Here is an 11898-nt window from a genome sequence, read left to right on the forward strand (position 1 = left end):
GCTACTTAATTACATTGTATATACATGTATATTTTATCATTTTGTGACCTTATATATATGCTTGCAGTTTGATCTGACTTTCATGTCACCTTCAAAATACTAACAATTCATTCTTACTAACCTTTAGACAAAAAATTGTTGATGCACTGGGAAAAAATCTCTCTCATTGTCAAAACAACTGGCTTACAAAGAAACATAATGCTCTGAATCACTATGATAAAGAATTTATTCCAGAGATTGAATTTATATGAATTTTGGTAGATATGTATCCACATGTTACATCATATAGAAATCCCTTAAATCATTAATGGACAGTTTAAAATTTAAAGCAGACAGGTCCATTTTACATATTATACATGGTAAAGTTTAAAGACTAAATTACACATGGAATACTAGTTGTGATCAAAAAAATGCTTTTGCAAACATAGGCCAGTCTGGACATGAAATAACCTAGCCACACAAGGAATTTTTTTCAAACTTCTTACACACAAATGTGTATGTTACTTTCGGAAATGTTAAAAACCTATAATGGCATACTAGTAAAACTTATGTTAGCAAAGTTCAACATACAAAGAAATAAATTAATAAACTGCTAGTTTAAATGGTATGATATTAAAATCAGCCATAAAAGAAAAGAAGCCTGACATTCTGAATCCACAGCTTCAAATGTCCATCATGATTTCATCAATCCAGAAAAATTTCTTGTTGAACAATATTTTAGTGAAGAATGCCTATTCTCACTGATATTTTACTTTTAAATAATATTTTCATTCTAACAGCATACATTTTCAACTTTAACTTACCCCCTGAACAAAAGTCCATCACAATATACAGACAACCATGTTCTGAAAATACATGAATATACAAGATTCTAAATAAATGTACCTCATGAAGTTATGTATAGTCTTCATAATTATATAATTTAGTAATAATTTAATAAAAATTCAATATGTTGATCATTTTGAATCTTTAATGAATTGTAATAATCTGCAAATCTACTTGTATGTTTTTATTTTCTCCTCTAAGTTGTGACTCTTTATTTTTTTATTTTGCTAGTTATATTTAATTATGCTAGTAAATATTATTGTAGGAGATAACACTTGTGCATTATTGTATTTAATCCTTGCTTTTACAATAATAGTTTGTACATAAAAAGTCACTGTTTGTGCATCTGTACATTAGTTGTAAATTTGTTCATCTAAACCTATAAAAGCAGTCTATGCAATGACTTACATAGAAATACAGATTTGTTTAGATTGCATCATTCAGATTCTGTTCATGAGAAATAAAGTGTTACTGTCAGATTATAACTTAGAGTATTAGGATTTGACTTTTGTTTTTTAGGCATAACCATGATTTGTTACCAACATTAATAAAAACACCACAAAAATCTTTACCTTCGAAGGACTCTCTGTAAGCAACAATATTTGGATGTTTTAACTGAGCTAACACTGAAACCTGTAAAAATAATAGTATTAACATTTTGATTTTTTATAGAAACTTATTTAATTTAATGTAATACATGAACTTGCAAGTCATTGTCACAATTTGTGTGAAGATAAATACAGTAAAATAATACTTTCTCTAAAAATGTTATGTGTAATAAAATACACAACAATGTATATTAATGAAGGGTTTTATAAATCTAAAAATATCCAACAGATATCCTTACTTCTTTTCTGGCCTCTGACCTTTCTTTAGAATTCATCTGAAAAAGGAAAACATAAAATTATGTTTAGGTCACTAATGTGTATCACATGAACAGCTCTTAAACAACATGCATAGAACTGCTTTATTTAAGTATTATAAATGTTACAAATGTAAAAAAAAAAAAAATACTTTGAATCATGCAATTTGATAATGTTGACAAATTTCTTGATTATTCAATAGAGCTTGCACTAGTAAAAACAAAAGATTACAAAGTTTCTGTCGATAATATTTGAAAGAAAAATAAGGTAAATTTTATGTGTAATCTACTATTCAACACGTTTTGTTAAAGAGATATTTCCTACAAAAAATATTTGTTTATACATAAAGATAACACAGCTATAATATTATGTAAGACTGCTATAAAGGTTAACATAAATAACTGTGAAAATAAATTTAAAAGGGTGATAAATATGATAATGTCAATGTCAATTGTGCACCATTTTAACATCTTTCATTATTAATTCAAACTGATGAAATAAATTAGAATGCAATATATACAATCCAGCCTATACAATCTAACACAAAAATATCATGCTATATGCTTCATACAGCCTTATATAATAAAATATAAAATTCTGACTAAGTTGAGTTACCATGGACTATTAAAAGTGAACAATTAGGGAATATTTAGTCAAATTAATTGGTCAGTTTATATTGAAACCAGTAGGGTTTTTTCTTCTTATTTCCATTTGGTAGACAATAAAAAATACAATCAGTCTATAACATTGACAAAAACTCCAAAATGAATTAAACTAAAAAAAACTGGAAGTTCTTAAAATCTTCCTTATAGTTAATGATAATCATTCTAAAAATGTGTTTTAACAAATATTGAAATATACAAATTATAACCTCTTGTTATGCCTATGAAATTAAAAACATTTGGCTATAGTGTCAGAGTTTGCACTCCCAAGAAATTCAACACTGTAGAAGTTTCAATCTCAATGATACTTAAAGAAATTTTAAAAGTAACTGACTAACTGTCATCATACAATGTGCACAGAAAAGAGGATATATGTCCAATCGATAAATCTAAATATTAAGAATCCTTACTAAAAACTTTTGAAATTATAAGGTGGTTCTTTTCTATCAGCTCCATTTGTTTATAGTGAGCTCAAGATCTAAGCAGGCATTATAGGGCCATTACAGAATATTGCTATATTGATTTTTCTATTTGTATGCAACAATACAATATCAATTCAGAATTTAGAATATCATTACAATTTAAATCTTAAAACTCATTTATTCATGTCTTATTAAAATATCACTCTACTTTATGTAAAGGGAATTTATAAGTCACTTTTCTTCCTTTTTCTTCACTAGTTTGAACATTGGATTTATATATATTTTGCAGAGGTCTGTAAGATATGATAACAAGAGAACATACTTTCTATTGGTATTATGTGTTTGTGATTTATAAAACATGCTTGCATACACTATAATAACAGATTAGTATGTAATTATTTAAGTGTACAAGGTATTGAATTTAATATATTGTCAATATTCTTCTTTTGATATATCAATACAAAATTTTCCATCAATGATTGCCCTAGAGCATTACAGTTACACAATTAACTTCAAATCTCATACTGATGGTTTTGAAAAAATATGGCCATTAGTACTTAACAGGGGAGAGGGGTACTGGTAAATAAGTTTGCTAGCTCTTAAATTTCTGTATCTGTATCTGTTCAAGTACGTAGAAAGACCACTACTGGTATTATTCTACTGACCTGGAGGTTCAGAAGTGATCTGGGAAGGACTTTTTAAAGTCCTCAAATGTCTGCAAATGTTTGTAATATGATTCAACCAAGTTGATATAAGTAAAACTGAGATAGGAATTTGAGTCCACATGTTTTAATTTGGTTTTATTCAGTTCCTTAAAAATGAGTACTTAAAATTTTGCTTTTCACACTAAGGATGTAACACTTTTTTGCATTAAATTTCATGCCACAGGTTGAGGCCTAACATTCCAAAGCGACTAGATCTAATTTTTCTTGGAGTTTGACAGGATCTGAGGTATTACGTATCTGTCTATATAACAATCATCTGCAAAAAGTCTAACCTGTGATTTTACAATGAGTGGTAGATCATTTATATGAGGCGATCATGCGGGACAGTATCAAACACTTTGCTAAAGCCTAAGAGTTATCATATCATATCTTACAGATCTCTGTATTTGGAAGCATACAAAGGTTCACAAAGGGAAAACCAAACAAATTGTGCGCCAGGGCTTTTTATTATATAGATGATGGTCCCCTTTAGTAAAGTAAGGTCCGACATCTATGAGTATGTAATAGCGAGCTCGAAGAGCTGGCCCAAAGGGCCTGCTTGCAAAGCGAGCTTTCGGTAACGAGAGTACCTGCTAGATAGTGATGGTTTTGAAAACTATCGTCCAAAGTACTGAATTGACACATCGCAAATTTTCGAATTACCAAAAAAAACAATAAAAGCCGAGGTATTCTGACTGAAAACGGAAGCGTAGACTGGTGTCTTGCACACTTATATGGGAACCATAATAAGACAGGTAACCATAATAGGACAGCATAATAGGACAGGGAACCAGAATAAACGGAAGCAGTGTATAAAATACCAAATTACAATTTTAAAACAAAAAATGTAAAATAAAAATGAACGATTATTTTAAAATTTTTCACAGTAAAAGAAAATCGAGCTCGCTTTGAGACTTTGTCTTTTTCATGTTATCAGTTTGTAAAATCAGTAGGTCTTGAAATATTGAGACCAGTTTAAATTCATACCCTCATGATGCTAATTTCTTTGATGACACACTGACTTCCATCTTTCTTCAATTTTACTAGATCTGCCTTTCCAAAAGCACCCTCTCCAATTTTTCTGACTTTCACGTATTTATCCATGGTGAAATTTCTAATTGATCACACAGTTCTCATGAGTCACTGGTGAAAGATTGATAAAATATTTTCAATTTCATAGACATAGGTGGTTTGGAAAAACGCAAATCGTGATTTCAACTGATCAAAAAATCGCTATCAACTGACTGGTGACAACGTAAATGCATATATTTCAAACTAAATTTCTAAAGAAGTTTTCTCAACTTCTAATCAGGAGATGAATAAAAGCCATGGTTAAAACATTTAGGTTTTTCTTTGGGTAACTTTTGGAATTGTCGGAAACCGGAAGTTTATAAGGTTGTTGCTGCTTACCGAATTTCGATAATTTTAAACGAAATAATTTTAAACCAAAATATGTTCAGATAACATACATTTAGAATATTTAATCAAAACTACAATTTTTAGCTTGTGAAAAACTGTAATTTTCAAATCACTATCACTCTAATTTGTTAAAATGATCATGTTAAATAATATTATAGAAAATATTTCGCTCAATGTCAAGGTGAAAAATGGCAGCCGCTGTCAAACTTGGTCGACATTTGAAAGAACTTAGAATTCACCTTTGTCAGAAATCAGCTGCAAGCAAAGGTGTAAGGTAATGATCAAACACGACATCCTTTTTATTTTGCAATATCCATCTTTTAAATTCATTTTAGAATTAGGAAATATTTCATTTTAAATTCAATTGTAACACGTTTTCGCGACAAATTACTTTTTTGTTTATGTTTTCAAACGTTTAAATTACGGGCTACATAAACATACTATCAAACTCAACGATAGTTTTATTAATGAGGATTTATAAATGTATCACTTCTTGTTTCAAAGAAGAGACAGGCAGGTTAATAATACTTTAAATTCAGCTATCATAAATTTGACTATAATTTGCATAATTATTTTAAAAAATCTATTGAAATCAAAATAATACGGAGAAGTTAACTATATCCTAGATTAGACCTCGGGGTCTAAACCAGGAGTATATATAAGGTTCATTCCGTTTTCTTTAGTGTATTATATAATTTTACACACAGGTAAACGTTGCGTGGCCATGACTTACACTATACCCCCGTCCCCCCTCTACAACCCAAAACCCTAAAAAAAATTATGAAAAAAAAAAATTTATGACTAAAATATTATAAAGGTATTTTACTCTACTTTCATTTTGCATAGAAATATCACTAGCATCTCAATTATCAGCGCATATATTCATCAATTTTTCACCAATCTTAACAATCTTGGTGTCAAATCTTAAATTAATAAATACTCTTAAAGAAAACACTGGCACCTTCGCTGATTATACGTAGCAAGTACTATTCAAGCCCAAACTGTCAACAAATGAAACTCTGGAGAGATCTGATTACACTGTTTCGTTATACCTCTCTCGAGTAAACACACTAAATTCACAATGAATGAATATTTCGTTGTATTGCGTATTTTAAATATGATAAAATTAAGTTATTATTTGTAATAATTGTTCAACAAAGCATCATATGAAACTATAACGCACCTTTTTTCCTATATGTCAAATTCTCAATCCAAAATGAAAGTAAATTGGCACAGCAGAGTTGTTTCCCTTTAAGTATTTTCATTGGTCCGAGGTTTTCCTGTGACCAATGAAAATACTCCATTTGAAAACAATCTGCAGGCCCATTTTACTTTCATTTTGGAATGAGAATTTGACATATAGGAAAAAAAAGGTGCGTTATAGTTTCATATAGATGCTTTGATTGAACAATTATTATAAATAATAACTTAATTTTATCATATTTTAAATACGCAATACAAAGAAATATTCTTTCACGGTGAATTTAGTGTGTTTTACTCGTGAGAGTTTTACCGAAACGGTGCAATCAGATCTCTTCCGAGTTTCATTTGTTGACAGTTTGGGCTTGGATATTTCTTGCTACGTATAATCAGCGAAGGTGCCAGTGTTGTTTTCTTAAAGAGTATTTATTTTTCTAAGATTTGAGACCAAGATTATTAAGATTGGTGAAAAATTGATGAATATATGCGCTGATAATTGAGATGCTAGTGATATTTCTATGCAAAATGAAAGTAGAGTAAAATACCTTTATAATATTTTAGTCATAAAAAAAATTTTTTTTTTTCATAATTTTTTTTTAGGGTTTTGGGTTGTAGAGGGGGAACGGGGGTATAGTGTAAGTCATGGCCACGCAACGTTTACCTGTGATTTTACATAGGGGTCTAATCCAGGCGATTGCTGAGAAGTCAAACCGACCGGGCATTGACTTGCCCGGCTGTAGACTACACATATATATTTAAAAGAAAATCAAATAAAAAAACAATTAAAAAATATATACAATTCTATACCTATATGTATCAATGATATTTTCAGTGTCAGTACTAGTAAGGCACCGCCATTTACAATGTAATATAATGTAACTCAGTGATAATTTGCGGGGTATTCCGATAACGGAACAAATCTCAACTTTTGGATTAATAATAATAGTCGAGTGTTCTGAGTGAAAACAGAAAAATGATAGGAATTATTTAACGACTTCCCCGTTCGTAGGCTTTGCTTAATTTCATATTAGAAGATGGATGGAAGATGGATAAGAGAAATGGGAATGTGGGTAATTTTTATGGTTTGAGCTCCACACCTCAAGCCTCAGGGGGCAGGGGCCATGAATTTCACAATTTTTGTTCCCTATCACCTGTAGGTGCTTTATGCAAAAATTGGTTCAAATCTGTTCCGTGGTTCCAGAGAAAAAGCTTAAATTGTTAAAGAATTAATGCATTTTCACTATATAATCCCCCCTCTCTCCAAAAAAAAAAAACACAAAAAAACAGAACCACTGACCCTGATGCCATGAAATACACAATTTGGAAAAGACTAGTTCTAGCTTCCATAACTTTATAATAGTGTTGCTTTTACTTTGACGTTGTGCGACAGTAAAGTTATGGGTCAACCCTACTTGCAAAGGCTACCAGAATTTTGGCAGTTTTAAAGATTGCATTAATTTTTATGGTTTTAGCCCCACCCCTCAGGCCCGAGTCATGAAATTCACAATTTTTGTTCCCCTTCACCCATAGATGCTTATGCCAAATTTGGTTGAAATTGGTTCAGTGGTTTCAGAGAAGAAGCTTAAAATGTTAACACACTACACAAGACAACAGACAAAAAGAGATAGCAATTATTGCTAAGGTCATCACTCAGGTGGTCTAAGAAGCTCAGCTTAGCATCCTTGATGATGTTCCGGCCTGAATACTACATAAATACATGAAAACTAGAAAATAAGTTGCAATGCTGTTTTGTCAGTGAAAGAATCTGGTATTTTGGAGTTGTGAAAAGGGCTTTTGCAAATAGTGAAGGAGCCTTTATAAGGCAGATTTATGTTAAATACACTGTGAATAAATATTGCAAGATTGATATCTTTATATAATCCTTCAGATTTGTTGTTTACTTATGCCAGGGTAGTAATGAATATCCAAATATAATTCCAGAGAGTTTATAGAGACACAGTATGTTCCTCTGAAGAAAAGCAATCCCAAGTTTCCTATTTTAATCAGAGAATGCAGTGGAGTAAATCCTGTAGTCTATGCCAGATATGGTAAGTTTTGTGTTAAAAAATCCAGATTGTTCAGAATATTATTTTGTTATTTTTTTCTTCCATTTGACCTTAAATTATTACATGTACTATATTTTATTTATAGAAAGTTTGTGGCATATTGCAAGATCATTATGTAATTATTTCTATTTTTATTATTACAGCTTTGCATAAAAATCCCTTGCAACTTTATGTAAATTATTCACCTAGCATTAAAATTGACCCACCTTTTGTTCATTTGTGACTCAGACTAATATCTATATAAGTAGTTTAATATTGAACTGCAACTGTGAAATATTTTTGTTAACCATGACTTGCAAGTTAAAATTTGCCATATCAAAGCCTCATCTTAAGGTTAGGAGCTGTCATGTGCCATTATTATAGATAGGTAGGAGCCCTTATTATAGTTAGGGCAGGTGCCCTTGTTATAGATAGGGCAGGTGCCTTGGTTATAGGGCCTTAGCCTAGAGTAAACTTTGTCTTTTTTAGCTCGACTTTTCTATGAAAAGGGGAGCTATCCTACTCGCCCCGGCGTCGGCGTTGGCGTCACACCTTGGTTAAGTTTTTCGTACCACCCCACTTTATTTCAGAAGTATTACAAGTATGGCTTTGAAACTTACCATACTTGTTTCACCATCATAACCTCCATCTACAGACAAGAGTACATAACTCTGTCAAGGTTTTTGACAGAATTATGGCCCTTTTTTGACTTAGAAAGTGTATTGAGCTTGGTTAAGTTTTTTTGTACCACCTCACTTTATTTCAAAACCATTGGAGGTATTGCTTTGAAACTGACCATACTTGTTTACCATCACGACCTTCATCAACAGACAAGAGGACATAACTCTGTCAAGGTTTTTGACAGAATTATGCCCCTTTTTGACTTAGAAAATACATTGAATATGGGTAAAATCCACTTATTGCCTTAACCCTTTGAGATATTGCTTTGAAACTTTTAATGCTATTTCACATCATTACCCCCATCTGTACGCAAGAGAAGGTAACTCTGTCAAGGATTTGTTTTAAAAATTAAGGCCTTTTATCGACTTAGAATCTTGGTTAAGTTTTTAGTACCAGTCCACTTTTTGACTGAACTGTTTGAGATATTAATTTGAAAGTTGGAATACTTGTTTACAATCATGATTCCCAAACATGTCCAGGAGAAGGTAATTCTGTCAAAGATTTTATTTGAATTATGGCCCTTAACTGTCAATGTTTTCTATTATAGGCAAGCACTAAAAAACTTAAAAAATCTAAAAAAATTCATTCCTATCCACTTGTTCACTTTACCATAAATTATGTCATATAAACATTGCTGTAATATTCAAGGGTATCAAACAACTAGTTCACTTTAAAAATACAGAGATTCTTGTATTGCCTTTTACTGCAAAAACTTTTTTTATTGGCAAGCAATAAAAAAGTCGAGCGCGCTGTCTTACGGACAGCTCTTGTTTATATTCCAATATTAAAGTGTGTAAAATAGACCCAGTAAAGAAAGGCTGCATGGCTGTATTGTAATATAAATCCGTGAGTAATCTAAGGATTGCTGGCAGCTTGGGTTCAAATCAGGGGCATGTCCGTTCCTTGAGCAAGAAACTTTACACTCGTTGCCACTTACTGGTTGGTTCCAGGAATATATTCCAAGTGTGTCTTTTAGATTATAGCTTCCAACAAACTAAAAAAAATAGTATAAACTAATAGCTTCCATTTTTTTGTTGAACTTAGTAATTAATTGTTTCTGAACATTTCGCAATAATTACTTTCATGAGAAGCATTACTTGTAGGTGTTTATATGTTGATTTTTTATTTCAGAGCATGGTAGAGAACAGTGTGTACCATTGTCAGACAAATCTAGCAGTGATGTGTTAAAAACAATAGAATCTTTGTCATCAAAGTCATAGACATTTTATAATGATAAATAATGATTTTTTGATACAACTGAAGCAAAATAAATACTTGTAATAAAATTAGATAAATAAAAAAGAAAAATAGAACAGTTCTTTTTGCTTATCCTGGCTATAGATTATCACAATAGCTCTTTTGAACAAATCATACAGTTTAATATGTTGAGTTTCATTCAGTGAAACCAGTTGCTATGAAGCTTTACAAAGCACTTATTAAATATTTCATTTATTACAATATTCCCTTCATTCACAAGGAACCTTGTATATGTGTACATTTATGTAAAAAAGGTTTATCACCCATATACGTTTATATGTATTGTGTTTTCTAAGGTTGGTTCTCAGTGATGAAGGTTAGCAGATTTAATTTAAAGTATTTTGGAACATACTAGGACATTTTCATCCCAATAACTGAAAGGCTATGGTTCTATGTAGATGCCTCAGCTTAAGCCTGAAAATAGAGCAGTTAAAACTTATAGCTGTTCCTATTTGTTACAGTCCGAAATCTTCTTAGAAACATGTTTATTGAAATGCATTGGAGCAATCTGTGTTATGTTTTGAGAATAAATCTAGCCACAAACCTTTGGGAGGAGAACTTCGGCACCTCTTATCAGGAGCCATCCTCTATTACTGCGATAAATTGTAAAACTTAAAATGGATAAGTAAGATTCTTGTCAAATGTCTGTGCATTATGAGATCCTTTACTTATTGTCACAGTGTCATACAATTTAATGAAAATCAAGACAGACATAAAAATTGACATTATATTATCATAAACTAAAACAACAGACTTTAATATAACATTATTATTTACACCTATCACAAATAATTATACCACAACAGACTCATGAATATCACAAGCTGCTTTCAATTTGTCTGTATCAGGATACTGTATTAGGATACAACCAGGATCATGTTTCAACAATGATACCAGACTCTAGGATCAGGTACTTGGTCTTCCTCCACTTGTAAAGCGGTTAATTTGCCACATGACCTTTACAGTCATAGTGTAACAGTGATGCAATATTAAAAAGAGTATGGAAGTGTCTTAGAATAACAAAAAACACGAATCGTATTTCAAAACTTTTATTAACAAAAAAGCAAAAATAAGAAGGCAAATTAAGAAAGCAATACAGTCATTCAAAAGCATCAATAAGGCTAGCTTTGTTAACACCCACAGGACATAATAAAACTAGAATACATAATGATTTTAAAGTCAAAATACTTAGATTAACATTTGTATTTCAAATGATAATATGTAACAAGTAAATTTACTGTTGAAGTTCAGCCACCACATTGTTCCAGGGTAGACTGTCAAGCAGTTTACCAGTACTAGAGGCTTCACTTTCACAAGGAATCAATAACTTGAATTACTTTTGTACATCAGTGGTAGAGTGCAAATGACTGTAGGAGGGAGTAGAAAGGTTTTCATAATCAATCACAACTAAAGTGATCTTCACAGTTGGGGAATCGAACCTAGGTTGCCCAATTCACAGTCCAACACTCTACCTATTGATGTAACTGGACGACTGGGGGAGATTCAAAGGTTTAAAGGAGAACTAATATAGATCTAGTGTAAAATGAGAAGCAAAAGCTAACTAGCCAGAAAAGATTACAAACAATATATACATGTATAAAAACATTCCATTAAAATTAATAAAACACTGCTTTAACAATCTGTTCCTTTATTGCTCACATTTAGGTATTTTATTATTTTCTAAATTTTATATCAACAAAAAATAACAAAATTTATTTCAAGTTATGTATTTCATGAATTATAATTAATTTATTGTGTACATATCTTAAGTCAGGCCTGCTGAATCCGAGAAGAATTCTTTCCTAGCACTATTACAGCCA

General features: G+C 31.1%; 2 protein-coding genes across 8 annotated transcripts in view; one reads left to right on the plus strand and one right to left on the minus strand.

Moving 5' to 3' along the window:
* The window catches only part of LOC132728258 (serine/threonine-protein kinase Nek1-like), a 55406-nt gene extending 50537 nt beyond the window's left edge, over positions 1–4869 (minus strand). For all 7 annotated transcript variants that reach the window (XM_060713871.1, XM_060713869.1, XM_060713868.1 and 4 more), the window contains exons 1-4: positions 4464–4869; positions 1673–1708; positions 1398–1458; positions 804–845 (exon numbers count right to left, since the gene is read on the minus strand). In XM_060713871.1, the coding sequence (XP_060569854.1) occupies positions 804–845; positions 1398–1458; positions 1673–1708; positions 4464–4580 (256 nt within the window). In that variant the 5' untranslated portion in view covers positions 4581–4869. The remainder of the gene's footprint in view (positions 1–803; positions 846–1397; positions 1459–1672; positions 1709–4463) is intronic.
* Positions 4870–5011: 142 nt separating this feature from the next.
* On the plus strand, positions 5012–10129 carry LOC132728260 (NADH dehydrogenase [ubiquinone] 1 alpha subcomplex subunit 2-like). The gene is made up of 3 exons (XM_060713873.1): positions 5012–5169; positions 8037–8143; positions 9953–10129. Exons 1-3 carry the CDS (start codon positions 5084–5086, stop codon positions 10039–10041), a joined length of 282 nt encoding a protein of 93 aa, XP_060569856.1. The 5' UTR covers positions 5012–5083; the 3' UTR covers positions 10042–10129.
* Positions 10130–11898: the final 1769 nt, after the last annotated feature.

The sequence above is a fragment of the Ruditapes philippinarum genome, unplaced genomic scaffold, assembly GCF_026571515.1.
Source record: "Ruditapes philippinarum isolate M1 unplaced genomic scaffold, ASM2657151v2 ctg2552_1_1_1_1, whole genome shotgun sequence".
Classification (NCBI taxonomy): Eukaryota; Metazoa; Mollusca; class Bivalvia; order Venerida; family Veneridae; genus Ruditapes; species Ruditapes philippinarum.